General features: G+C 41.0%; 1 protein-coding gene across 6 annotated transcripts in view; it reads left to right on the top strand.

Annotated features, from left to right (window-relative positions):
* The window catches only part of KCNQ5 (potassium voltage-gated channel subfamily Q member 5), a 389192-nt gene that overhangs the window by 43289 nt on the left and 318220 nt on the right, over nt 1-27683 (top strand). The window contains exons 2-3 of one of the 6 annotated variants that reach the window (XR_011481934.1): nt 3455-7502; nt 7837-18747. The exons of 3 other annotated variants lie outside the window; for them this stretch is intronic. Coding sequence is in view for 1 of the 3 variants with exons in the window: in XM_070450164.1 (XP_070306265.1) it covers nt 3389-3407 (19 nt within the window). In the remaining 2 variants the exon portion in view is untranslated. Of the gene's footprint in view, nt 1-3388; nt 7570-7836; nt 18748-27683 lie in introns of those variants that run through there. 2 more of the 6 variants (XR_011481935.1, XM_070450164.1) reach the window with 2 other exon arrangements.

The following is a 27683-nucleotide window of genomic DNA, read 5'->3' as shown; positions in this document are numbered from 1 at the left end:
CCAGCAAGGCAAAGGAAGTGGCAAATAATGTTACACTTGTCCTCGTGTTGGCTTATATAGAGCTGACACAAAAGAACCAAATATATGTTGGTTTGACACCACCTCTAGGGTTGATATCTAGGGTTGGTGCTCTAGGGTTCATGGAAGAACACTTCTGATGTGGGAAAAAAATGACAAATATGTGTACATTTTCCAAAGACATATGTATATAAGAGAGAGAGAGAGGCAAATTTATCACAAAGCTAATGAACCTTAATTTTCAGAGTCCCTTACTCACCAGTCCCTTGTGAGGTTCTGAATTTAATTTCTCAGTTGTATATTTATAATTTCACATACTTTTTTCTCAAAGAAAGATCTGTCTTTGGATCTACCTTATGGTCCTGTGATAAAGTCTACGTAGTTCTTTAATATAACCGTAGTCCAGTGTGAAGAAACACTAAGAAATAAGCTCTGTGATCTGTGGAACAATGTTATCTTATCTGTCAGTTCAGTTCAGTTCAGTCACTCAGTTATGTCCAACTCTTTGCGACCCCCATGGACTGTAGCATGCCAGGCCTCCCTGTCCATCACCAACCCCTGGAGCTTGCTCAAACTCATGTCCATCCAGTCATTGATGCCATCCAATCATCTCATTCTCTGTCATCCCCTTCTCTTCCCATCTTCAGTCTTTCCCAGCATCAGGGTCTTTTCAAATGAGTCAGTTCTTTGCATTAGGTGACCAAAGTATTAGAGTTTCAGCTTCAGCATCAGTCCTTTTAATGAACACTCAGGACTAATTTCCTTTAGGATGGACTGGTTGGATCTCCTTGCAGTCCAAGGGACTCTCAAAAGTCTTCTCCAACACCACAGTTCCAAAGCATCAGTTCTTTGGCACTCAGCTTGCTTTATAGTCCTACTCTCACATCCATATATGACTACTGGAAAAACCATAGCTTTGGCTAGATGCATCTTTGTTGGCAGTGTCTCTAATCTTTAATATGCTCTCCAGGTTGGATGTAGCTTCTCTTCCAAGGAATGCGTGTCGTTTAATTTCATGGCTGCAGTCACCATCTATAGTGATTTTGGAGCCCCCAAAACTAAAGTCACTCACTGTTTCTGTTGTTTCCCCACTTATTTGCCATGAAGTGATGGGACCAGATGCCATGATCTTAGTTTTTTGAATGTTGAGTTTTTAGCCTACTTTTTCACTCTCCTCTTTCACTTTCATCAAGAGGCTCTTTAGTTCCTCTTCACTTTCTGCCCTAAGTGTGATGTCATCTGCATATCTGAGGTTATTGATATTTCTCCCAGCAACCTTGATTCCAGCTTGTGCTTCATCCAGGCAGCATTTCTCATGATGTATTCTGCACATAAGTTAAATAAGCAGGGTGACAATATACAACTGTTATTGTCACTATTTCTGTTCATTCTGTTTGTCAATAATCTCACAAATCTCTCTAGAATGCTAAAAACATGAAGTGGTTATCTACATAGAAATTTTATTAGATAGGTTGATGGACTGTCCTTTACTACATGCAGCTATATTTTAGGGTAAAAGCACTTTGTTTTTGAGAATAAGAGTCTTTTAAAATATACAGTGAAGTCTTGCCTATAAATGAAAAATATTCCCCTTTTCACCTATTGCATGTATTATCTATTGCATATATTACCTATTGCAGATATATTAGATAGTATTCATATATTACCTATTGCAACCATTAAAATATTTTATTGTAAGATTGTAATTTGGGGACAAAATTCATTTTTGTAGTGTGATGTTTACAAATTACCAGTCTCAAGCTCTGTTGTCATTGTTTAGATCCCCTCAAGAATTGCCATGTATTTCTGGAAAGAGAATCAGTAGAATTTCCATAAGCCTGTAATTAGCTCAGTGTGGATTATTCACATTGTAGATCGGCCATTATGTAGGAATCCATTTTCAGAATCAGGGCTTCTCTGAGGTCCTTAGAAGCAGGGTAACTGCCCAAAGCAGTCCGTCGACTTCCTTCCTTTCTGTGTCACCGTGTGTACGTGTGTGTATATATATATTTTTTCCATGTCACTGTATTTTTCATGGAAAGCCCGCCTTTCCAGGTTTCCCCTTGTTTGCCCTCATTGGTGCAAAGTGTCAAGAGCGCTTTGTGAGGGGGTACGTTCCATGCCAGTGGTTATGTACCCACATCCCGCTTGCTGTGGTGACACAGCCTGGGGCCACACCATTGGGGGGTTATATCACGGGAGCTGTTCTCAACCTAAAGCAGAATTGCCTTAGTCACTCAGTGAATCACCAAAGGATTTCAGTTATCATTTGACTTCTCATCATAAATGAAACCCCTAACCCATCACCCACGTTCCTCATTACTGTTGGCTCTGCTGACTCATCTTTGTTTCCATAATCAAAATTAAAGGAAACAATTCCAAACTAGGAATTTCGTAAATGAATTCAGGCATAGGAATACAATAAGAACAATTTTACAGCTTCTGGTATGATTGCTCCTCATATGCATGGGAACCTTCAAGGATTTGGCAAGGTTATTTCTACACTTAAAAATGTAAAATTAAATTTCATTCATTTTTCACAAGCTAATAATAATAAAAACAAAAGAGGCCTATGTCATGATATAAAGGCCCTTAGTGGAATTCCAACTCTAAACTTATATTTGTTCATTTGAGAAGTTTATAAAAAGAATATAACAAGGGAAATAAACTTACTTATTTATTTGTGGGGAAGCCAAGCCTTATTCTCACTTCTTGATATTATCAAATCATAAGTGTCAGTGTCATAAAGTAGAATCATTTAAAAATGAAGGAAAATTTAATGTTTTTTGCAAACATTAATAGGCTGATAAGTGATTTACTATTTTGAATCAATTCAGATACATAAGTTTAAATCTTATTTATGCCTTTAAAATTATTTATCTTTTTTCACATAGTAAAGTACTAAAATTATGCATGTGTATATGAAAAGATTCTAAATATTTTCAAATATACTAAAAAGTGATTTGAAATATAATTTTATTGTTAATGTGAAAATGTGAGACACATTTTAATAATTAACTACAATAACTTCCTTATAATTGTTTTATTATGAACATTTATGCTTAAAACTGTTAAAATACATTATTGTAAAATTAACAATAAAGTGGCAGAAAATCCATTAAGAAAAGTATCAGGTAAAGTTGTAATATAACAACGAATGAAATGTATAATTTTTAGGTTACTGTTTTCATCTTCCACAATATTGTATTACATTATTCATTGATACAGTGAGATGAATATTCCTAAAATGTTGACTGAGATCAATCCCCAAATAAACTATTTCAACTTTAAAAATATATGAGTTACTGTAACATTAGCAAATATTCATTAAGAAACTAATGAAATACTTTTTTGTTTTTTTTCTTTAAAGAAGAAACAGCTTCTGGTGAGAAAGATGTCTGATGTTTTTTCTCCCATTCCCCACCACCATTTTCAGTTGCATTTACAACAAAGCTTCAGGCTACTTAGCCCCAAAATGGGATCACACCATGAAATGAAGTGAGAAGGGGTGTGATGGACTTGATCGATCAAATTAAGGCAGCCACGGAAGCTACTTCTACCTGTCTGTCTCTGCTCTGGACATGGATGCCCAAAAGCACCTGTTGGACTTGTGTTGACCTCCTAGACATTTTCTGATTTCACCTCTCACCTCCATATGCAGAAAACTCAGGTCTTTTGTGCCTCTGCAGAGGAATACAGTTATCAGTTTGTCTTGAAAACCGACAGACCAAAAGAAGGAAGATTTTAAATCACCACTAGGTGAGTGAGTGAGTGTTAGTCGCTCAGTCCTGACCAGCTCTTTGCAACCCCATGGCCTCCTCTGTGTGGAATTCTCTAGGCAAGAATACTCAAGTGGGTTACCATTCCATTCTCCAGAGGATGTTCCCAACCCAAGGATCAAACCTCTATCTCCTGGATTGCAGGTGGATTTTTTTACCAACTGAACCACCAGGGAAACCCCACTACTAGGTACTCACTACAAAAACAGTTGTTTCTAGCAAGGTCTGATGATGGGTGCTAAATGGATTAGATGAAAGTTGGAGAAAAAGCAGGATTTTTGCATAGTCTCAAAGTACCCCCCCCCATCCCCGCCCCTGCTGCCAAGGTAATTATCAATTGTGAGGGAAAACATAGTCACTTTATAGTAGAGAAACCCAGAAGATACCACTTTAACCAAATGATGAATACTAACATCACCAGTAATAAGATATCTGTGTCATGTTTTCCAGAAGGTTGGTAATGGGACATATTAAAATCCCATTTGTGGAAGCAGGGAATGTGCCTTGCATTACTTTGAGGTTCATGACTGTCTCCATCAGCTTGGAAATCCCATGGGCTGGATGGATGAAATCATCCAAATGAATTTTCTCACAGTTCTGGGGACTAGAAGCTCCTGATCAATCAGAGTCCTGGCCTCTTTGTCAGGCTTACTGGTACACAGTATGACAATCTCTAGTTTCATCCATGTTGCTGCAGATGACATCATTTTAGTCTTTTTATGTCTGAGTAGGATTCCACTGCGTGTATATACCACATCTTCTTTATCCCTTTTCCCGTCGATGTGCATTTAGGTTGCTCCCATGGATTGGCTATTGTGAATAGCACTGCAATAAAGCCGTTAATCCTGTCAGGTCAGGTCTGTATCCTGTGACTACTACCTAATTAAAAGTAACTTTATTACCTCTGCAGAGGCCGAGCACTCAGATATGATCACGTTGAGAGCTGGGGCTTCAATGTATGACTTTGAGGGACACAGACATTCAATCTATAACATTCTACCCCTAGATATCCCAAGTTCATGTCTTTCTCTCATACGAAATACTTTCATTCCATCCCAACAGTCTCAAAAGTCTTCATCTGGACCAGAACCAGCTCTAAAGTCTGAAATCCCATCTGTGAATCACCTGAGTCAGACATGGGTAAGAGTCACAAAGCATGGTTCATCCTGAGGCAAATTCCTCGCCAGCTGGAAACCTACCTCTCTGATAGATACACTAAAGCGGCCACATCTCAAGTGTTTCCTTGGAGAGGCTGTGAATTTTCCCAACTTCCAAATCTTCCTTTTTGCCTAACAGTTCTTTCTTTGGTTACTCTCTCCTCTCACATTTTGTTATCAGCAGTCAGAAGGATCCAAGCCACACCTTCAGTACTTCTCTTAGAAATTTCTTCTGCTGAATATCCAGCCTCATCAATCACAATTTCTACCTTTTCACAAAACACTAGACCATAGCTTACCATGTTCTTTGCCACTTTATAACAAGAACTGTTTCCCCAGTTTCCAATAACCTGTATCTCATTTCTGTCTGAGCCCCCAACAAAGTGGCCTTTAACTTCCATATTTCTGCCAACATTCTGTTATTGATGATTTATGTATCCCCTAAGAAGATGAAAGGGCTTCCCTCGTGGATCAGATGGTAAATCTGCCTATAATGCAGGTGACCCAGGTTCAATCCCTGGGTCAGGAAGATCCCCTGAAGATGGGAATGACAACCCACTCCAGTATTCTTGCCTGGAGAATCCCATGGACAGAGGAGCCTGGGATCCTACAGTCCATGGGATCGCAAAGAGCTAGACATGACTGAGAGACTAATGCTTTCACTTTAAGAAGAAAGCTTTCCTTCTAACTCTCCTCTTATCTTCCTGAGCTCCCATCAGAATTGCCATTAATACCTGCAGTTGTACCAGTGACCCACTGATGGCCATGCTGAACTTCTCTGGCTTGCACCCAAAAATTATTCTAGCTGCTACCCATCACCCAGATGCAAAGCTGCTTCCATATATTTTGGTATTTGTTACACTAGCACCTAATTCTGGGCTCTGAAATCTGTCTTATCTTTTATTTCCCTCTGTAAAGACCCTGTCTGCAAATAGTCTCATTTGGGACTGGAGCTTCAACAGATGAGTTTTAGGGGGGCACAGCTTTCAGTCCCTACGAGTGGACCATATTAATGCTGAGAAAGCTGAGTGAGTCAGTTTCCGAGAGGAGGAGGGATGCTGTTAAGATTCAAGCAGAATCCACAGTGAGGGCTTGCAGAGCTGGGTTGAGACTTAAGATTTGTTTATTGTCAGAACAGCCAGAAGGGTTTCTCATAGTTTCGTTAGCAGCATTTAGATAAAGTCCCAGTAACTGGGATTAGTCAGTTGGTCTTGAACCTTAGGGCCAAACCACATACCTTTGTGTTCCTGAGTTTTATTTTCTTGAGAGAAAAGATAATGACAGTGAACACATGTTTATTCATCACTTTAAAATTGGCTGCCTCTTGGGTTTAAATTTTTTAATATTATTTACTCAAGAAATAGCATCAATTTTATACAATATATAGTATTTCCCCCTTAATACATAGCAGAGTGTATTAGGATTATCAAAGTAACCATGACAACCAGCTTCTTTACAATCCAGTTCGTGATGGCAGAGCATAGGAGCACGCAGATCCTTAGCAGGAAATATTTCTTTGTGGTGATATATAAATATACAGATAGAGATATACAGAGGCATATACATTCTAAAAAGTGTTAGCATATGTATATACACATATATAGTAATGTTTTTTAACAGAAGATAGACAAAAGATTTCCTATGAGTGTATCACAGGTTTTGTCAGGAATAAGCAGCCTAGCATTTTTAGAAATAAAAGGCATAAGAGGTTTGTGTTGGAAGCCCTGCATCCTAGGTCAGTCTTTGGCACTTCACGGCTGCCCAGCCAACCATCTGATGACCGCCTGGGGCTTCAGTTTCCTCATCTGAGAAACACAGTAGTCATTTGTCAGAGCTGGAAGAGTTTGGCCAAAAAAGGACTTTGTAAGCACTGCATTTATTCCCCTCGCTATTTCACTTCTGTAAGGGTGGTTATTCTCTAATATTTATCACTTTTATGTCTCATAATGAAGGCTGATGGTGAAAGTCTTAGGAACTGTTATCAGTATTACCGTTAAAAAAATCATAGAAGTGAGGAAAAGCACTTGTGAAAAGGTGCAGTTACTTGTAGATACTGTGCAGGAAGGAGAAGCAAGTGGATAATCCTGGCCTTGTCTCCAAGCCACCCCGAAGACTCCTCCAGGACATGGGTAATGGTGAGCAGAATGGGGGAGTCGGGCATGAGCTAGTGAGGCGGATACAAGGAGACAGCCTTGCCACAGTGAGGGTCGCTGCAGGGTAGAGCTGACTTCCCTCTGGGAGGCTGCGGACCCCACCTGTGGCAGCTGCTTCCCTGGCCGGGGACCCTCGACCTCGCCCTGGAGTCAGGGACCTGGCTCCCCAGACCCGGGGCTCCCTCTGGGCTTGGGGTTCTGTGCCTCTCTCTGAATCTCTGCCACTAGGCGCCTTCTGATTGTCCTGGTGAAGACTGGTGACCTACAGAAAAGCAAACCAACCTGGAAAGTCACACACGGAATTACACAACCCAGCAAGTGCATTCCTCTCCTGGAAAAGTCAAGCGTTCCATTTTTCTTTTAAAATACTGGAAAGAATGTGCTCAGTGATTACAGTAAGTGGTAAAGCCTGCTTAGTGGTTAGGCTGGGGGAGAAGACGAGGAAAGGGGATGCAGTAGGAAGTGGGGAAAGGGGTGGGGAGGGGAGGGGTGAGGGTCCAGCCTGGAAGAGCAGAGGGGAGGGGAGGAGGGAGACTGTCATAGGACACACGCTGCTATCCCTTTAGACTGTGGGAATCAGCATTGCCAGCCTTTGTCTCCTAGCTTTGAAAGTGGGTGAGCTGGATAACTATGTCCTCTATGTGTTCAGCTTTCTGATTCCTTTCCTTTGGGGGAGCAGTAATTTGAAAGGGCTGCCAGGGTAGTCACTGGATGTTATTTTCTGGACAGCAGAAGCTGGGACAAAGCATTTTCATCTGTATGAAAGCCAGCCAGATGGTCCTAAGCCAGTTCTCCACTTCAACTCTAGGAAGAGCTTAACATGACTCAGCTTTTTGTTTCTAGAACTTCAAACAGTCTTCCTACAGTATGTTTACATGACAGGGATTGACAAATTAATTGTATTCCAATGAAAAGTGAAAGCATTAGTCGCTCCGTCTTGTCTGACTCTTTCTGACCCTGTGGACTGTAGCCCAACAGGCTTCTCTGTCCATGGGATTCTCCAGGCAAAACTACTTGAGTGGGGAAACATTCCCTTCTCCAGGGGAATCCTCCTGACCCAGGGATTGAACCAGGTCACCTACATTGCAGGCAGATTCTTCACCTTCTGAGCCACCACAGAAGCCGCATTCTTATAACCTATCTTTGAAGATTTGAACATTGAAATGATGCAATAAATAGTAAGTGTCCCTCAGATTCTTTTTAGAAACGAGGAAAGGAAAATCTATGTATCTAGCTAGCTGTATTTACATATCTGTCTGTTTATGTAACTGGGCTGCCCATGTAGCTCAGCTGGTAAAGAATCCTCCTGCAATGCCAGAGATCGATCTGTGTTCGATCCCTGGGTTGGGAAGATCCCCTGGAGAACGGCCTGGCAGCCAACTCCAGTATTCTTGCCTGGAGAATCCCCATGGACAGAGGAGCCTGGCGGGCTACAGTCCATGGAGTTGCAGAGAGTCAGACACAACTGAGCAACCTAGCACAGCATAACATTCATGTAACTATTCACATCTATCTCTACTTATTTACAGAGATCTATCTATTTAACATCCTTATCTTTATCGATTTATATTTTTGTATCTGTCTACCATCTATCTGTCATTTCCAGTATTCTCTTTTGCTTTTTAGGAGAGATTATTTTCTACCTTCCCAAGGCCTTGATAATAATTAGAGATGAATTTTTTAATCGGTTGGGTTAGAGGATAGATTCAAGAGATGCTAAACAGAGGTCCTTAAAAAGTTAAGGAGTAGGTGTGGCTGACTGTCCTTTGACAATCTAAGTAAGCCTTTGCTGTCAACTGTTTCTAGTTCTCTGCTTTGCAGCATCACTCTATGTTTTATTGATCAGTGAGTAAATATGTGTGTGACCATAACTGTACAGGTGCTGCCTCAAGTTTTACTTAAAGTGATGTCACATAGAGACTATTTTGAAGAAAGTTCTTTTCTATGTTGTACTTTATATCTTTTGCTATAGAAGGTACTAAGTTTCTTTAAAAAAAAATGCAGTAGTAATATTTTGCTTTGCTCAGATCTCTCTGGGACAAAAACCCAACCCAAACCAAACCAACCTTTTTATCTGTTTATATTTCCCAGAAGTCATTATATATTGGTGCCTGAGAACCCCTTGATTCTTAGCAGTAAATATCCCAAAGACTATTAAGGACACATAAAGCTTAGCTAGAACTTATCTGTTAAATTTCCAGTTAGTTATACTTCCTATCCAAGGACGTTACAACGAGTGATTGAATTGTCTTCTGCTGCACTTACAAGCTGTATTTTCAGGGAGAATGGGAGAGATCTAAGTTCTGTGAGTTTACCCTGGAGTTGGAGTAATATTTAGATTAAAACTCTGTGCCTCCTACTCTACTGTGGAAAGTCAGTCTTGTCTGTGGGCCGCGATTCAGTGCTTAGTTAGGCCCTCAAGTCCTGCACTTGGTCCTCCAGCCTTGTCTTCCACACAGACAGACAACAGCCATCTGACGCTGACCGTCAGCGGTTCAGCTTGAGCAGCTGGACAGTGGTGAGACTTGCCAGTGCGGTAATGACTGTGGACTTTCCTGGCAGTTTCTGAAGGTCTGTGTCGCACGTTTCCAGAATGACCCCCTGTGACACTCTGCCTTTGTGGAATGTATCTCCTGTGTTTCACCGTAGATTCTTCTAAACTAAGCCTTAGGGTTTTATATTCCTGTTGCCTCATACTGTCAATTTTTAGGGTCGTGATTTTATGGGACGAGATCCGTGGCTTTGAAGAATTGATCCACTTTGGAATTGAGGGAGTGAATCGCTGGACAGTCTAACTTAGTTTACTCAGATAATCTTTCCTTTGTTTTAAAAATATACCCAGTTCTGAACTTCTTATTGATTTTGAAACTGCATTGCTCCTTGTGTAATGGTTTACATAAATTCAGAGCCTCTTGTCTCTGCAGCTGCTCTGATAGATGTGATTTTACTACCTCGTACAGAGATCTTCTGACTTTGGGGGTTACTGATGGGAGCTGAGCGACCTGCCTTAAGTTAGTCCATCCCATTTAGACTTCAGGGAAAGGTTTAGTTACTCCCTGCTCTTCTCCTGAGCACAGAGACACCTCCAAGCATATGAACTAGAAATACGAGATGAGTGTGAGGATGCACTACATCTAAAACATGGAAAAGTGTCGCTCTTTGTTCTTGGATTGTTGAAATACTGTTTATTTCTCTCTCATGAAGTAATGGAATAAAGGCCCCATTATAAAACATTTCACTCTATCATAAACTCAGTTACACTGAGTCAGAGTGGAGTCATACATGACGTAGGAGGAACCGTTCTGTTTTCTGACACGTCCAAGAAGCAGGTGGGTGGCCACTGTTGTCCAGTCGCTACGCCCCGGCTGACTCTCTGTGACCCATGGACTGCAGCACCCCGTCCTTCACTGTCTCCTGGAGTTTGCTCAAACTCATGTCCAGTTAGTGGGTGATGCCATCCAACTGTCTTATCCCCTGTTACCCCCTTCTCCTGTCTTCAGTCTTTCCCCAAACCAGTCTTTTCCAGTGAGTCAGCACTTTGCACCAGGTGGCCAAAGTATTGGAGCTTCAGCTTCAGCGTTAGTCCTTCCAGTGAACTCTCAGTGTTGATTTCCTTTAGGATTGACTGGTTTGATCTCCTTGCTGTCCAAGGGACTCTCAAAATTCTTCTCCAACACCACAGTTCAAAAGCATCAGCTCTTCAGCACCTAGCCTTCTTTATGGCCCAACTCTCACATCCATACAGCACTACTGGAAAAAAACAAAAAACAAAAAACATAGCTTTGACTATACAGGCCTTTGTCAGCAAAGTGATTTCTCTGCCTTCTAATACTCTCTCTAGTATATTAAATAGTACTATATACATATATACTACATAAACAATATATATATGTTATAGTATATAGTATAATATGGGTTTCCCTGGTGGCTCAGATAGTAAAGAATCCACCTGCAATGCAGGAGACCCAGGTTGGATCCCTGGATTGGGAAGATCCCTTGAGGAAGGGAATCCACTCCAATATTCTTGCCTAAGAAATCCCATGGACAGAGGATCGTAGAGCCGGACACAACTGAGCAACTTAAGTACACATATACTCTCTAGGGTAGCCATATCTGTAGTTTGCAAACTGAATTTCTGGAGTAAGATTTTAGATTAAAACAGAATATAAGGATTTCTGCTTGGACATGATAGAAAATAAGACTCTAATAATTAGAAATAACTTCTACTCTTTTCTTATACTGCAGTTTTGTCATTAATGAGCCAGCATGACTTGTTTAAATTCTATCCCTCATCTTTTCCTTAGTATTCAGTTTTTGTTGCTTCCCATAAATTTGACATTTTCATTAAAATCTTGGTAGAATCTTTGTTACACTGACTTTATCCTGATTCCTCTTCAAATTCTGATTTTTGAATCCTCTTTTTTATTTGGAGATGAAATTGATGTGTCTAAAGCTTTCACTTTGTTTTCATTCAAAGCCTGGTATAAAATACACAGAACTGCATGTTAGGAGACCTTGTTGACCTAAGTCCAAAGCAATTTTTTGGATACCAGAAAGTAGTTAGGTCTTGGGTACAGCTGCTTTTTGGTTAGTGTTTTCTCTTTTCAGCTTTGTTTTTGGTTTGATTTGTGTCTGTGTCTATGTGTGGACATGTTTGTGTGTGCGCGCTTCCACAACAAGCTCTGAAATGTTTAAAGGTTATCTCCTTCAGCTTCTAAATCAAATTTATTCACTATTGTAGCCTCAGTTCCTTTTGTCTCCTAACAACTGCTCAGCCAAAACCTGGTTCATGGGGTCAGATGCACACATCACATTAGGCTCCGAAGTCTCCACGGCCCCACCCCCCAGCTGTGACATGTGACAGGCCAGGGGGTTACTTACTTTGGGCCCATCAGCAGCAGGCTTGCACGCCAGCCCTTCCAGGCTCTGCCCTCCAGAAACATCAGCACCAGCCTTAGGTTTAAGACCACCTGAAGAGAGGAGCTCCAGGGATGGAGCAGGTGGGATGGTTCCCAGAGAAATGGAGGGCCTCAGGAATGGGGATGTTAGGATAGCAGAAAATAATTTTTTTGACAGGGAGGCATCTTGTAGTGAAGATTACTAGCTGTTTGGCACACCACAAACTTTTCTAAACTACTTAAATTTATCTTGGAATGTGATCCGTTTGTGATGTCACAGAGAATAAATGTATCTGGCAGGAACATTTTACTGAAGTTGTTTTCCCTGGACTAAGCCTTGTCTTGTCTTTGAAGCGCTTTCCAATGGCTTTGCTCTGAAGATGGTGCATCTCAGAGTAAGGTTTAGGGAAGGGACCAGGTTTTAACCTTAGTTTGTATCTATGATGCCTGGCACAATAACTAGGGAATTCAAGTTAAGACCACATTTATTCTGGACACCCACCATGTGCAAAACACAGTGAGTACCTCGGAGCGACGTGTTGACTTGCTGTAACGCTACTGAACTGTTCATCAGACGTGAACACAGGAAGTGGGAGGGGTAGCCTTGCCGGTCCTTTTCATTTTTCGTTCCGTTGATGGGGACCACATGTCTTCTTTAGGTGATGTTTTTCCGGGTGGTTAGTAATGACTGCCATTATCGGCTGTGATAAGGCGGTACTCAGACGGCCGCTCCTCTCTGTGTAATCAGATGAACCAGATATTATGTTTGGCTTTGTTTATGGAAAAAAAAGACTTGATGAAATTGTGGTTTGAGGCCTATTAGCAAAAAGGATCAGTGGTTTCTCGGAATTACAATTTGAATTTTTGAGAAAAATAGAAGAAAGTGTCTCCCTGTGGGATTAAATTGGTCTGTGTCATTGCTTCTCTGGCTGAAATCTGGGGATTCTATCAGAAAAGTCACTGGAGTAAGAAATGACCCTATAAAAGGGCATTAAGCAATGCCAAGGAAAAGATGACGATGATGATAACACCGTTAACTCAACCCCAAACGAGCACCATGTTAAGCGCTTTAAATGTATCATCATATTGAGTTTTCTCAGCCCTGTGTCCTCATCCTCATTTCACGGATGGAGAAATTGAGAACCAGAGAAATTAAGATACTTCCTCAAGGGCATTAGTGGGGGCATCAGGATTCAAATCAGCCTGACCCCAGGGCTGTGATCCTAAAGCCACGTTGCTGCACATTATACATAAAACCTTGTTTTAATCGCACCCCCAAATGTATTACATTAAGAAATAAAAAAGTGTGGGAGGGAAGGAGTGGGAGGGTGGGAATAGCAGATGCAAACTATTATATATAGAATGGGTGAACAAAGAAGTCCTGCTGTACAGCGCGGGGAACTGTATTCAGTATACTGGGATACACCATAATGGAAAAGTATAGAAATAAACAATGTATATAGTAATATATGTATAACTGAGTCACTTTGCTATACAGAAGGAATTAATACAGCATTGTAAACCAACTACACTTCAATAAAAAGAAAATAAAGAAAAAAGTGACACTGCTTATAATGTGTGTGTATATTTTTAATAAAAAATTACATTTTTCTTATTATGTATCTGGAAAATTTCATTGCATTGATTTGCTAGAAGACTAAAATAAAACTTGGCATTTTCTTAGCATGTGTGTGTGATGCTCCAGTAAGTGTTAGGATGTCTTTGGAACAACATTTAATTTACAAGGTCTTTTTATTATTGATGTATGCTATTAAGTAATTATTTTTCTCCCATTTTGGGTATGTTCCATATTTGATCTTCGACTGCTTTCAGGAAGTGACACAACATAATACTTAATTCCATCTTTATTCCACTTCATTCCAAAAACAAAAACATAAAAGAAATGCAAAGCCCTTCTTTTATCCTATGAGAAAAGCCAATAAAAGGAGAGAATCACCCAAGGCAATTTTTTTCAAAACTGGCAGGAAATTTTGTTGATAAAGCTATGGAAACCAACTTGAGATTTACATACAAGGATTTCTAAACTTGTTTTTCTAATGCAGTCTCACTCAAGAATTCACTGAACCCCACAAGGTAAGCTTGCAGTGAATATTTGCTTTGGAATATCATGACGATGACAGGCAAGAATGTTCCACGTAGGGTATTGAGATACAATTCACATACCCACACGGTTCATCCCTTTAAAGTATAAAATTCAGTGGTTTTTAGGATATGCACAGAGTTGTACAACCATCATCACTATGTAAATCCATAACATTCCTGTCATTCCAAAAGGAAACCTCATACACATTCACAGTCACTGCCCTTCCCTCCCACCACCGCCCGCTGCCCTAGGCCACGCCTAATCTACTTTCTATCTGTATGGATCTACCTGCAATGGCCATTTATTAATAAGATAAATGGAATTATGTAATAAGTGGCCTTTTGGGTCTGGTTTCTTTTGCTTGACATACTGTTCTCAAGGTCCACCTGTGGTGCAGCATGATTAGTGTTTACGTGATTCCTTTTTGTTGCCAAATAATATTCCACTCTATCAATAGATATTTTATTGATCTATTAGTTAGTTGATGTATGTTTGGGTCATACATATCTTTCATACTAAAAATCTGAAGATTAGGTGCAAGAATGCAATCCGTGCTAATTTGCAGCTGGAGGACAATGCCACTCTTGCCTTTGCTTATGAAAAGAATATACCTTTAGAAAGAAAAACCCTGTTTTCCATTATTCAGGCAAAAGAGAATGGGAGAGTTTGTTTTCTTACGAAAATGCCTCCACAAGTTAGTTTTTCCTTCCTCTGCCTGACGTTTGATAGTATAAATCCATTGGTTGTAAACCACACCCCGCAAAAAATCCACATTAACTCCAATATAAGAGGAAATACCTCTTTTAATTGTTGTGCTCCAAATTAAGCCTGAAAATAATCAATGTAGTATTATGAAACCAAGAGTAGGAATTAGCATTATGTTTCCCTCATTGTCTTTGTTGGATTTTTCCCAGATAACCCAAAAGGAAACATAAATTTCAATTTATGTGAGTTTCGTGATCTGATACTTTAAGTGGGTGCTTAGCGAGTGGCAATAGAAGAAAGAGTTCTAGGCTACAATTACTTACTGCAAATCACAAGCTTCTAAAAATACTACTTACTAATTGTGTACCAAAGAGCTTGAGTAAAAAAACGTGGAGTGGTGGTGAAGCTTTGCTAATCTCGTTACTTGCTTCTGTAGAGCATAGTGCGCGCGGAGTGACCCATGTGCGTATTAGACCTCGCAGAGAACACACGGGTCCTGTGTGTTCTGGAAACCCCAGCATGAAGGCGAGAAGTGGGCAGTTGTGCTTACCTGGAACTGCTACTGATCCAATGTTGAGGCTCTCAGAGGACATCATCGTCCAAACTTCTAGCTCTGCTATCTCTGATTCTCTGATTATTTCCGGTTTACAAGCCAGGACCTGGATTCTTTTCCTTTTGACCCCAGCCCCCAATCCTCTTGGTGTCTCCCACCCACTCACCTCCCTTCCTTAAGGAGCCCCCACCACTCTTGGTTGTGAGAGTCCCTCCGTCATCCCTTGCCCCCTCAATGCCCCTGCCCCCAAAGTACTGCCCACACACCCCTCCCACCTTACTGTTTTTATTAAATTGTCTCTCTAAGGAATCAGGAAGATAAGCTGTTTGAACTGATTCCCATGGAGAGTGAATGACCCCTGGTACCTCTGACTTTGCTGTAAGAAAGGAGATGGAGTGGGAAGTGCTTCCGAGCTCCGGTGATTCTTTAATTGATGGAATAGCAAGGTGGAGAGGGTAAAAGGACTTTGGGGGGGAAGATACCTCGGCTGATTTCTCACACTTGCCACAGAGAATGGAGGGGAAGGGAGCAGCCGCACCCCGGGTTCTGTCCTGACAGAAGGAGCTGATGGTTGCCCCATGTCTAAATGCGTCCCCACCAAGTGTGAACTCCCCCACCCCCGGGACTGCTGTCCCCAACCACACCTGACTGCAGACCTCACAGCGTCCACCTGGACCTGATGCAGCAGATGGAAAAGGCTTGCTTCTCCACATTTGATTTGATTTGCTTTCCATTCTACAATCAGGTCTGCAGGGCGTCTTTATCACAGCTCTGTAAGCGGGAATCTTAAGAGCAATTAGCGGTCACGCAGATGGTAAGAGCTGAGACCAGCCCTCACTCTGAAGGGCCTGAGCTGGGAAGGCAAGCCTTTTCCTCCAGACCTGTGGGCACTCAGCAAAATCCCATCATGAGAGACCTGTGATTAAAGGAGGAAACACCCCCACACACCCAGTCCACTGCTGGAGTCTGGGCTCCTGGCGAACCTTGACTCAAGCTTCCAGTGAGACACATCCCCCTTTCCTCTCACCTGGCTCACCTTAACAGGGCTTGGCTGCCTTTGAACTGTCTCCAGTTTGTGTAGCTGCTCATCAGTTAAGTGACAATCATGAGGAGCTGAGTGATCATGTTAAAATGTACAGATTTACATTGCCTGGAGCTTAGGTTTGTAATTGTTCTTAACAATTCTCTTTTTTTACACATGTCCACGTAAATCATCACTTTCTGTCCTCAGAGGAAACCTTACCTATAGGACAGCTTTTACCACTTTTATTTTACTGATAATGAAACTGAGGCTTAGGGAGTTTATAGTGACCTGTACAGTGGATGTCAAAACAAAGGTTTCTGATTTCATCTCCTGCAAGTCTGCTCTGCCCACTGTTCTCCCAACCTCCACCCCAGCCTGTTCTGGACCAGGGTCATCGCATGTGACCTCTCACGCTCGCTGCTCTGTCAGGTTCAGGAGCTCCTGTTTTGTACCAGCAGAGACTACATCCCCCACCCCCACCCCCCCGCCCCCGACACCTGGAGTCCCCAACAGAGGAGACCCTAGCTTCTCACCCACTTTAAGACTCTGCACTCCATGGAGTGAGAGGCTGCAGTGACCAAGCATTTAGGTTCCTTCCCAGGGTGCTACTTAACTGTGTTGCCTGGTAAACTCTGTCCACTCTGACAGTGAAAGTTTCCAAAAACTTTCTTCCCTGCCTCGTACAGACCAGCCTCTGCCCCATACGCAGCCCCAGGGCATTATTATCAGAGCCCAGACATTGCTCTGTTCCTCCTCTATGTGGAGCTTTAAAAACATTTCCCTTCGGGCTACATTTCTTGGCATAGACTTTGTCCCTCCTCCATTCTGATTGTTTATACATCAGGCCCAAACAAAATAAACACACAGCATGAAAAAGAAAACGGGGCAAGAGAAAAAGGCTTCAGAAACAACATCCAGAATGTCTTTTAGGGACTTCCTGGTGGTCCAGTGGTTAAGAATCTGCCTGCCAGTGTAGGGGGCGTGGGTTCGATCCCTGGTCTAGGAAGGTTCCATGCGCCGCAGGGCAGCTAACCCCGTGTGGCACAGCTGCTGAGCCAGCACCTTGGAGCTGGTGCTCTGCATCAAAGAGAAGCCACCACAGTGAGAAGCCTGAGCACCCCAGTGAAGAGTGGCCCCCCACTCTCAGCAAGCAGAGAAAGTCCATGCACCATAATGAGGACCTGATGCAGTCAAATAAATAAGAACTATTTTGCAGAGCACAGAACCTTCCTGGGGTCATTCAAGACCTCCCAGGTAACTTGGGTCATGAAGGTGATTCTTTTAAGTTTTCTGTCATCTCCATTGTCCAAGTCCAGACTGGGACCCGAGGGTTTACTCCAGCATTTCTTTCTGTCTATACTTCATCATTTGTTGTTCTTACAATGTCTGGCTTGGGAGCCCAAGTAGATACTGGTCAGAATAACCCTTGAAGGAAGTGACACGATCCCCGTGATAGTGTGATGTCTCTCCCACAGTTAAATATGAGAGGTCACAGTGTCAGATCACATGCCATCAGCTTTCCCTGTCATTGTGCTCAGTCGCTCAGTCGTGTCCGACTCTTTGCAACCGCATGGACTGTAGCCCACCAGGCTCCTCTGTCCATGGGATTCTCCAGGCAAGAAGACTGGAGTGGGTTGCCATGCCCTCCTCCAGGGGATCTTCCCAACCCAGCAATGGAACCAGGGTCTCCTGCATTGCAGGGGCATTCTTCACCAGCTGAGCTTCCAGGGAAACCCCTGATCATACCTAGCTCACTCATTTCAGTAGTTTTTCATTTTTTACACCTTCTTTTACTGAAAACACTTCCCTTAAAAGTTTTTTCCACATTATGTTCCTTTTCTTGTTAACAAATTTGTAACAGATAGAATACAGTCTTATTTGACCTCTGGTAAATCTAGGTAGATCTATAATCCCTGTCATTAGATCTTTTAAAATTATGGTTGATTTTCAGCAACATTCAATACACTTGAAGTTTCTGGATAAGTTATCTGGAATAGGTGAGATATAATCGTGTGCAATGAGTAAAATACAAGAGTTTTTCAGAACACACTTAGTGTCATTCTTCAAACCCTTTATTAAAATTGCACCATATTTATCTATTAAAATATTTACATTTTATTATAGTTATCCATCTGTTGCTTCAGTGGTATACAGCAATGAAAAAATTCTATGATTGAAAAAAGTGAGCTTTTAAAAATTGTAATCTCTTGGCATATTTTCTCATTGTCCTTGAGTTGCCAAAAATATAAGGTTACTGAATACTATCACCTCCAGAAATATTTCATGTCAAAACAGGGCACACATAAAGTGAAAACAGTTCTTTAGAGTGAGAAGAACATTATAGCAATAAAAATAATTGAAGGGTTTTGACTGTTAAAAATGTCTCATTAAGTCATTAAACATCTTTTGCTCATTCGAGCTGCTGGAAGCCGGAATTTAATTTACTGATGGTCTGTCAACAGTTAATTCTGAGGTTTAAAGTCTAGAGACGGCCCCTGGAGCCCTCTGGTTGGAATATAAACTCTGCAAATGTGTGGTGATCTCTGATGTCAGCAATTGTAACAGAACGAGTGAGGCTGAGACAGGGAGGCGGTGGACCTCAAATCAGGAGTCTGCTCCCTGTGAATGGAGTGGGCCTGCTTGCAGGAAAAGTGAAACAGCAGAAAGAGATGTTCTTCAGTCTCAGGGGACATCCCTAAGCTCACCCTGGCCTCTCACAGACATAATGTTTTGTTCCAAGGGAGGCCAGGTGAGAGCTCTGAGCATCCACTCAGAACGATGGCAGCATCCCAGGGGGTGAAGGTTCCAGAGCAGCATCTTTGATAGCAGAGTCAAACACGCTGGGATGGGTCCACACCTCGGGATTCCAGTCTCGTTGGAGAGAGAAACTTCAGAGGTGCCAACTTTACAGCAGCTGAGAAGTTGTGTTCAAATAAGAATTCAGAGACTCTGTATATACACATGTAGGCAAGAATACTGGAGTGGGTTGCCATTTCTTTCCCCAGAGGATCTTCCTAACCTGGGGATCAAACCCGGATCTCCTGCACTGCAAGCAGAATCTTTACTGACTGAACTACCAGGGAAGCCCTCCATGTTTATGAAGTATTGAGAAAATTATTTATCTGTGCTTATTATATTTACTTTTGTCATTAATGTTGCTGAGGTAAAGTTTACATGCAAGAAATGTGCTACAGTTCAATGACATTACGTAGAGTTTTTAAGTAGTTTAATTATATTTAGTTGTTTTAGTTGAAAACGACCATTTTTTCCAGTATGAATACTGCTTTATTCTCTGTGGATTATTTTATTTCACACTGAAGTATAGTTTATTTACAATTTTATGTTAGCTTCAGGTGTAGAGCCAAGTGATTCAGTTATACATCTACATATATCCATTTTTTTCAGATTGTTTTTCCATATAGGTCATTACAAAATATTGAGTCGAGTTCCCTGTGCTATACAGTAGGTTGTTGCTGATGGTCTGTTTTATATAGTAGTGTGTGTATGTTAACCCCGAAGTCCTAATTTATCCCTCCCCACACATTTCCCCTTTGGTAAGCATAAGTTTGGAAAACAACCGTCTTTGATTCACCTTCAGTGCTGAAGGAAAAATGAAAAACAGCCAAACCCAGTAGTAAGTTGACAGTATCTGATTCAGTAACTGGCTTAGTTTTAATTTCAAGAGTTACTTAAGAGTTAAAAGAGTACAAGATTAAATTTGTGACATGGAATTTCAAAATTTAGCGGGAATATCTTGCCAAAGTGGGAAGACTTGCTTTTTCTATGGAATCTTTTTCCCGCACAGACATGCCTAGCCACACTCTTAGGCTAAAGAGTATAATTTCATCATACTCATATTTACAATTGCTTCCCTCAATTTTTGACCTCCTTCCAATTCTCCTGCCTTAGTTCCTGTTTGTCCTTTGCCGTACCTTACTGCTACACTGTGTTTCATGAAATAGGCTTGTGGACTGTGTTTCATGAAATAGGCTTGTGGACAAAGCATAAGTAAAATAGCTGGTCATACATAGTTGCACTGAATCAACTTAAACAATGTAAGATGTTGATGTTAGCAATGACCAGGCATCTTCCTGTTGCCAAAAGGGCCTAACAGCCTGATAGCTTAGACTTCTTAGGTCAGTGGTCCCCAAACTTTGTGGCACCAGGGTCCAATTTCGTGGAAGACAACTGCTCACCTCCTGCTATATGAGTGGCCCAGTTCTTAACAGGTCACAGAAGGAAACAGCCCAGGACCTAGGGGTTGGGGACCACTGTCTCAAGCCACAGTAGTAGAATTGTATTATTATTATTATTGATATTTTTATTTTGCAGTTCTTTTCATCTTCTGACTCATAAGGAGAATGTCAATGTACAGTATATATGAAGTATCATTTAGAGTACTATACATGAGTTATATCTAAGTAGGCTTCAAAGAGTGAAAATTACATTTACATTCATCCCTTATTTTTCCTTAGAAATAGATTGACAGTTGTCATATATCAGATAATGACCCAAAAATATTCAAAAATTATTAGCTATTCTATCACTGAATTTATAAGTCTAAACTAATAACAGGCAGCAAACTGGATTTGGTTCTTCACATAGGTTCTTAGAAGCTTTAACCCAAATTTTAAAAGATCAGTGAATGCAAAATTAGTACAGACTCACAGTATTTGACATACTATATCTGAATTGAATATTTATTCCTTTTACCTATCTCTCTGTTTGCCTTAGACTTGTGTCAATTATATGGTTTCTCTCTGTAGTTTCAATAAAGAGATTTCAAGTTGGATTGTACAGTTCTCTTTTTGCAGGTATTGTTTAGAAACCAATGTTCAAAACCTGTGATTTATGAAATATTTGTGAACAAAACTCCCAATGTCTTTGGAATGATCCAAAAGAAAGAGGGGCTTGTGCTGAGCGACTTGCCAGCTTGAGACCTGCCGTTCACAATTGCTCTGCAGTTGACCCTTCAGTCTTACTTTGCATCACCAGATGAAAATAAGGTTTCCTTTCAAGTGAGGTTGCTAAGGGCAACGGGTACTGACGCCAAAAGATGAACACTCTACCTCCTTAGTATAAAGCCTACTTTGTGAGCTAAATAAAGAACCAAATTGCAGGGAAAGCAGTCGCATAAATGTGAAATATGAGGAAAGGAATATAATCAGGAATTTGAGACTTGTGAAAATCAGAAAGAGAAATCCTATCAGTGCTTTCTTGTTCACTGCCTGGCATTTTAGACAGATGTCCTCTCTCCTGGGCACTCTGCATTCTCTCGCTCATAAGCAGAAAATCTGCATGCTTTCCTGGGTCAGACTTCTGTTTGTAACATAAAGTATGTCATTGGTTCTTAGTGGAGTTTAAAAAATGCAAATGAGCTTCTGATGGAATCACATCGCGTGGTATTTATCAACTTTTAATTTTGTGTCTTCGAGTACAAATAGCTGCACCATCCCTGTTGCTTTATGTTATTTGGAAAATTGTTTCCCGAACATACTGGATTAATGAGAGAGGCTTCACGGGATGTGTTTATAGCAGCATTCATAATTTTTTTGGCCAGATTATGTTGCTTGAATATAATCATTGCTATGATTGCAAAAAAAAAAAATCTTAAAGACACTTCTTCATTGTATCCTAGGCCTTGCTAGTCCCAAAGGGTGAGTTTGTGATTCCCTTATTGGCATCAGCTCTGTGCTAGGAGTCTCAGACAGCCTGGAAAGTGACAAAGAATCAAGAAATGACAGATTAGTATATGGTGAGCCATAATCAAGCATGAACTAGGCGTTGTGGGAATGCAGAAGATGCAAGAGAACGGTTCACTAAGGCACATTTAGCTTGTGGCCCTGTGAGAGCATCTGCCTGCTGCAGGGTCACTTCCTTGGTCATCAAGGCTCATCCAACCAGTCTATTTGTTTCTCTGCCCATCTCTCTCCTTCCTCTCCACTTCTGGAACCAAATGGTTGGTTAAAGAAGGTAACTAGGGAAGATTCTTCCTCCCAGAGAGGAGAGTCTAGAATTTGGGTTCCTTGACCCCACACTCTGCAAATACATTCTATGTGAGCATGGATGTTGCTGACATTTTATAAGCTAACAGATGAAGAAGGGAAAAACTCTGTAGAGACCATCAGGAACAGCCTCTGTTTTTTAAGACAGTCCTAATTTCAAATGAACCTTTTTACCTGGGTAAGGACTTGTTTATCAGACTTTTCATCCTGATGGCCTTGGTCCTGGAAATATGGTCAGTGTAGCAAAGACACAGAGGGATGGAGGAGCACTGCTTCAGTGTGGGAAAGGTTTCCAACGAGGAGCGGTAAAGATTGAAACTACAGAGTCACATAAGGACATAGAGGCTTTGTCTGCCAGACTGGGATACTTGGACTTTGTCCACCAGGCAAGGGAGTCGTCACATCTTTCAAGAGAAGAGGTGTGATCATTTTTTAAAAGAATAATTCTAGTAGCAAGATGGGGAATGTATCAAGTTTGGGTTTTCAGGAGACAGGCTGACCTGGAGGGTTGCTGACTTAGAGATAATGAAGGTGTGGTTGGGACGACGGAGGCTCTGGGGGTGCCAGATGCCACCAAGGAGCCCAGCAGGATGAAACCGCTAAAGTTCTAGTAGATTTGGCCACTGAAAGTCATTTGAACCTTCGGGCCATTTGGGTTCAGTTCATAAAGTCTCATGTGTTAGGAAAAGACCCTGATGCATGTATGTTCAGTCCTCTCTGACTCTTTGCAAACCCCTGGACTGTAGCCCACCAGGCTTCTCTGTCCATGGAATTTTCCAGGCAAGAATACTGGAGTGGGTTCCATTTCTTCCTCCAGGGGATCTTCCCGATCCAGGGATCCAGCCCTGCATCTCCTGCATCGGCAAGCTGATTATCACTGAGCCACCTGGGAAGCCCCTGGAGACGCTGTTAGTAATGGAGAAAAGGATTTTCTGAGAAAGGGATTTTCTGGGGGCAAGAGAAGGGACCTAATGGAGTTAAAATTTTTCTTTGGAGGAAAGAAGGAAGGATTCCAGGAAAATGAAACTAACCTGAAGACTATCAAGGAAATAAATCCACATTATAGAATTACAGGACCTACCGTCCATCACTGATGTTTACACTGCACGCCATGGCCAGAACCCCACCTAACATATTTCAAAAAGCTGAATCTTTTAACAGCTTATATGGAATCCAAATTCTGAGCCAATAAACTGGGATATTAAAACTAGCACCCTAAGGTTTGATTTGGAGAGAGATATTTATATTCTCTGTTTCTAAGGCTTTTCTTTCAACCTTTCTCAAAACCACAGTTATTTCACAATTGGTCCTCAATATTGCAGGCATCAGCTGGTGGGACCCAGGCCTCTGGTACCCCAGGCAGCCTCTCGGGGCAGTGTGGATGTCTCCACCTGGGCCTGAGTATTGGCATCATGATTAGCAATACCTGTGACCTTCAGATGCTCCAGTTCATGCTGGCAGTGATGTTCAGTGAGGAGACACTGAAGATACAAGCGTTCGTCCAGTGCTTTTCTGCAGTGCTGGGGTTAACTCTTATACTCTGTCTATGCTGGATACTGTATATTCAATGCTGTTAGTGGATCACAGCCAAAGAAGTCCCTTACAGTAGTGTTATTTACTGTTCTCTGATTTAAGAAAACCTGGCATATTAAAGCATAAGCTTAAAACAGAAGGATGCCAGGACTCACAGTTATAAATATCCTTGCATAGGGACACTCATGATATCTTGAGTATAATTCCCTACACTGACCTTATTTTCAGTGCTTCAGGAATACATCTATCACATAAGGAAGAAAGGCACATCCATAGTTTGGAAGGTAGTAGTTTTAGCACTAAGCAATGATTGACAGTTCAGTGCACATGTTAGTAACTATGGTGATAAAGTCCATTGACCAGGAGGATAACTGGGTTTCCATGCTGCTGCTGTGTCACTTCAGTCGTGGCCGACTCTGTGTGATCCCATAGATGGCAGCCCACCAGGCTCCCCTGTCCCTGGGATTCTCCAGGCAAGAACACTGGAGTGGGTTGCCATTTTCTTCTCCAGTGCATGAAAGTGAAAAGTGAAAGTGAAGTCGCTCAGTCATGTCCGACTCTTAGCGACATCATGGGCTGCAGCCCACCAGGCTCCTCCGTCCATGGGATTTTCCAGGCAAGAGTACTGGAGTGGGGTGCCATTGCCTTCTCCATGGCCCCTTCCAAAACCTCAGAGTTGCAGTTGATCATGGTTTTATCCTTTGTTTTCATGTCTTGTCATCTTCATCACTGCGAAGCTGATGGAATATTTCCTTTAACCCATTCTGCAAAATCAAGTGATCATTAAGTCAAGCAGGGTTTAGTTTGTGGTTTTATTCCACTCAAGGACCACTGATTGACATTTTCCTTGTGAAACGGTATTTCAGAGTATTGATTCAGCAGCTCTATAAGAATGGTTGTTTTTATCGGCCCCTCAAACTGTTCACTCATTTTCTACTTCTTGCAATGATGCATCTCTGGGTACTATTTGAAATGAGAAGGGAGCTAGTGGGATTCAGGGGTGAAGGGGAAGGGTCATGGAGAGGAGTCAGAGGATCCAGTGTAACTCATGGTGGGTCACAGCTGTGTTTATTTCAGCAGCTTCTGTTGCCGAAATTCAGAATACAAATTCTAGGCTTTTTCCTGGAAGAACATTTTTCTTTAAACTATATGCAAAGAAAGCAGGTGAGGGCAGCAAAGAAAACCGTAATCCAAGATGCATTTTCAGAATTGGAAAATTTAGAGGAAGTTGGGAAGAGAGAAATTTTTGCTCTAGTCTTTGTGGTATGAAGTATTATTTACCAGGTGACTGTGTCAGATTGCAACTAGTGATGTCTGAAAATGAGATTGGGAAAATGATGACAAACTGTTGCTTAGAGATTTGCAAATTGCTCCAGTGGTCAAACTGGCATTGAAACATTTCCTTTATCTGTGACAGCTGTGCTCTTCTCTTGACCTCTAAAATTAATGATGTAGGTCATATTTTTTCTTACTCTGAAAGTTAAATTATCCTACGTGGCTACCTGTATCATCAGGGTCATTAGAGGATTGCCAAACCCCTGACTTCATGGTGAGCTGTGTAATTATTGCACCTGAAAAAGAAATGATGGTTCTATTAACCTAGAGAATTTACAATTTGATGAGTTTAAGGTTTATTTAATATAAGAATTCTTTAACCACATACATTTCATTCTTAACCACTTAGCTTGGTTTATGCTGAGATGAAATGACTAAGTTGAACTTAGGTTAATTTGAAAATTTAATATAGAGTAGACTTAAATACTCTCATGCAGACGTGCTCCTTGTTACCTACACTGTTAGGTTAAAGTTCCTTGAGCAAAAATTGTTGACATTTTTGAATCTGTGTTTCGAGCACTGTACTTAAAACTGTGCATCATCCCTGACTTTTCATGCATTATTGATTATTCCCTATTCTGCTTCTTCATCTGTAAAATGGAGGTAATAACTAGATTCATCTCTAGGGCTTGTTTGAGAATTCAGTAAGATCATTTACAAAAATCACTTACAATAGTAGATAAACCTTCAATAAATGTAAGATACTAAAATCAGCTATTTTACTAACCAAAACAGCCATAATAAGCACTATTATTATTATTGACACTTTTGAATGTTCTGGTCGCTCACACAACAAGGAGCTGGCAGAGCTGAGAAACAAGTGCGGTTCCATGTGGTTTCAGAGTCCAGCCCCTTCTCTGAATTCAGCGAGCTAACCCAGCCTTGAGTAACCTCGTCACCATCATCTCCGTCCTTGCTCTTCTCAGACCCGTTTACCTCTCTCTCATTCAAGCTTTTGTTTTTCTTATTTTTTAAAAATTATTTGTCAGATTTAAATTCCATATATATGTGTTAGTATACTGTAATGGTCTTTATCTTTCTGGCTTACTTCACTCTGTATAATGGGCTCCAGTTTCACCCATCTCATTAGAACTGATTCAAATGAATTCTTTTTAATGGCTGAGTAATATTCCATGGTGTATATGTACCACAGCTTCTTCATCCATTCATCTGCTGATGGGCATATGCAAAAAAAGAAAAAGAGACTCAGATGTATAGAACAGACTTGTGGACTCTGTGGGAGAAGGCGAGGGAGGGATGTTTCAAGAGAACAGCATTGAAACATGTATATCTAGGGTGAAACAGATCACCAGCCCAGGTTGGATGCATGAGACAAGTGCTCGGGCCTGGTGAACTGGGAAGACCCAGAGGGATGGGGCGGAGAGGGAGGTGGGAGGGGGAATCGGGATGGGGAATACATGTAAATCCATGGCTAATTCATTTCAATGTATGACAAAAACCACTGCAATGTTGTAAAGTAATTAGCCTCCAACTAATAAAAATAAATGGAAAAAAAATTATTTGTCAGATTTAGTTAGAGTTTCTGCTTTTAGAAGACAATACCTAATGCTGTGGTTCTGAATCACAGTTGTGTCCCAGGTAATTTCACTCATTTTAGTAAAATAGTGCAGTAACCAACTAAAATTTACAAAGCCCCAACTTCAGGCCCTCTGAAAAAAACTCCACTTGATATAAACTCAAAAATACTATATGAGGCCCCCTCTTCTCCTCTGAATAGCAAATACCAAATATTGTGATATCAGTTTTGCAATTAAAATACTAATCAAGAATTAATTTAACATGTGGCAGTTTTATAAATAGTATTATAAATTCTGTATTCTAGAATTATTTTGTGTTTCATATATATGGAAGGAAAAAAGAGTATTATGAGCTGGGTTTTTGTTACACTCCATAAGCTCTGGGTTATATACTGTACATCAGTATTAAGACTGTTAAATTATGTTAAATTCCTTCCACATTAGATGTTATAGAATAATTTAAAACATTACAATTAAAGACTCATTAGAAGCAAATACAGTATTTTTCCTTGGCTGCTCTTCTTCATCTGTAGAACACTCTTCCAGGGAAAAGCCAATAGTCACAAACTAATGCCTTTTCAATGAAGATACATTATGAGGGTGAGAGCGGGGTTGAGTGAAGATAAAATGCTAGTATCTATGTAGCAATGTGAAGTGCTGCTTGGACAAAAGGTAGATGCCAGATGCAATCATCGGATCATACGGCTCAAAGGAAATAAAGGTGGGCATTCCTGAATGGTTGGCTGGGCTTATGGAAATACAGATTTCTTTCTTTTCTTTTTTTAAAGGAGTACATAACAGGGTTTAAACACAGGTAGTTTTGCAAGTGATTAAAAAAAAAAGTATTAAGTTATTGGAATGTTGTAAAAAATAGCCATGGT

This window comes from Odocoileus virginianus, chromosome 19 (genome assembly GCF_023699985.2).
Source record: "Odocoileus virginianus isolate 20LAN1187 ecotype Illinois chromosome 19, Ovbor_1.2, whole genome shotgun sequence".
Lineage (NCBI taxonomy): Eukaryota > Metazoa > Chordata > Mammalia > Artiodactyla > Cervidae > Odocoileus > Odocoileus virginianus.
The sequence above is the reverse complement of the archived record's forward strand: the minus strand, read 5'-3'. Positions and strand labels throughout refer to the sequence as shown.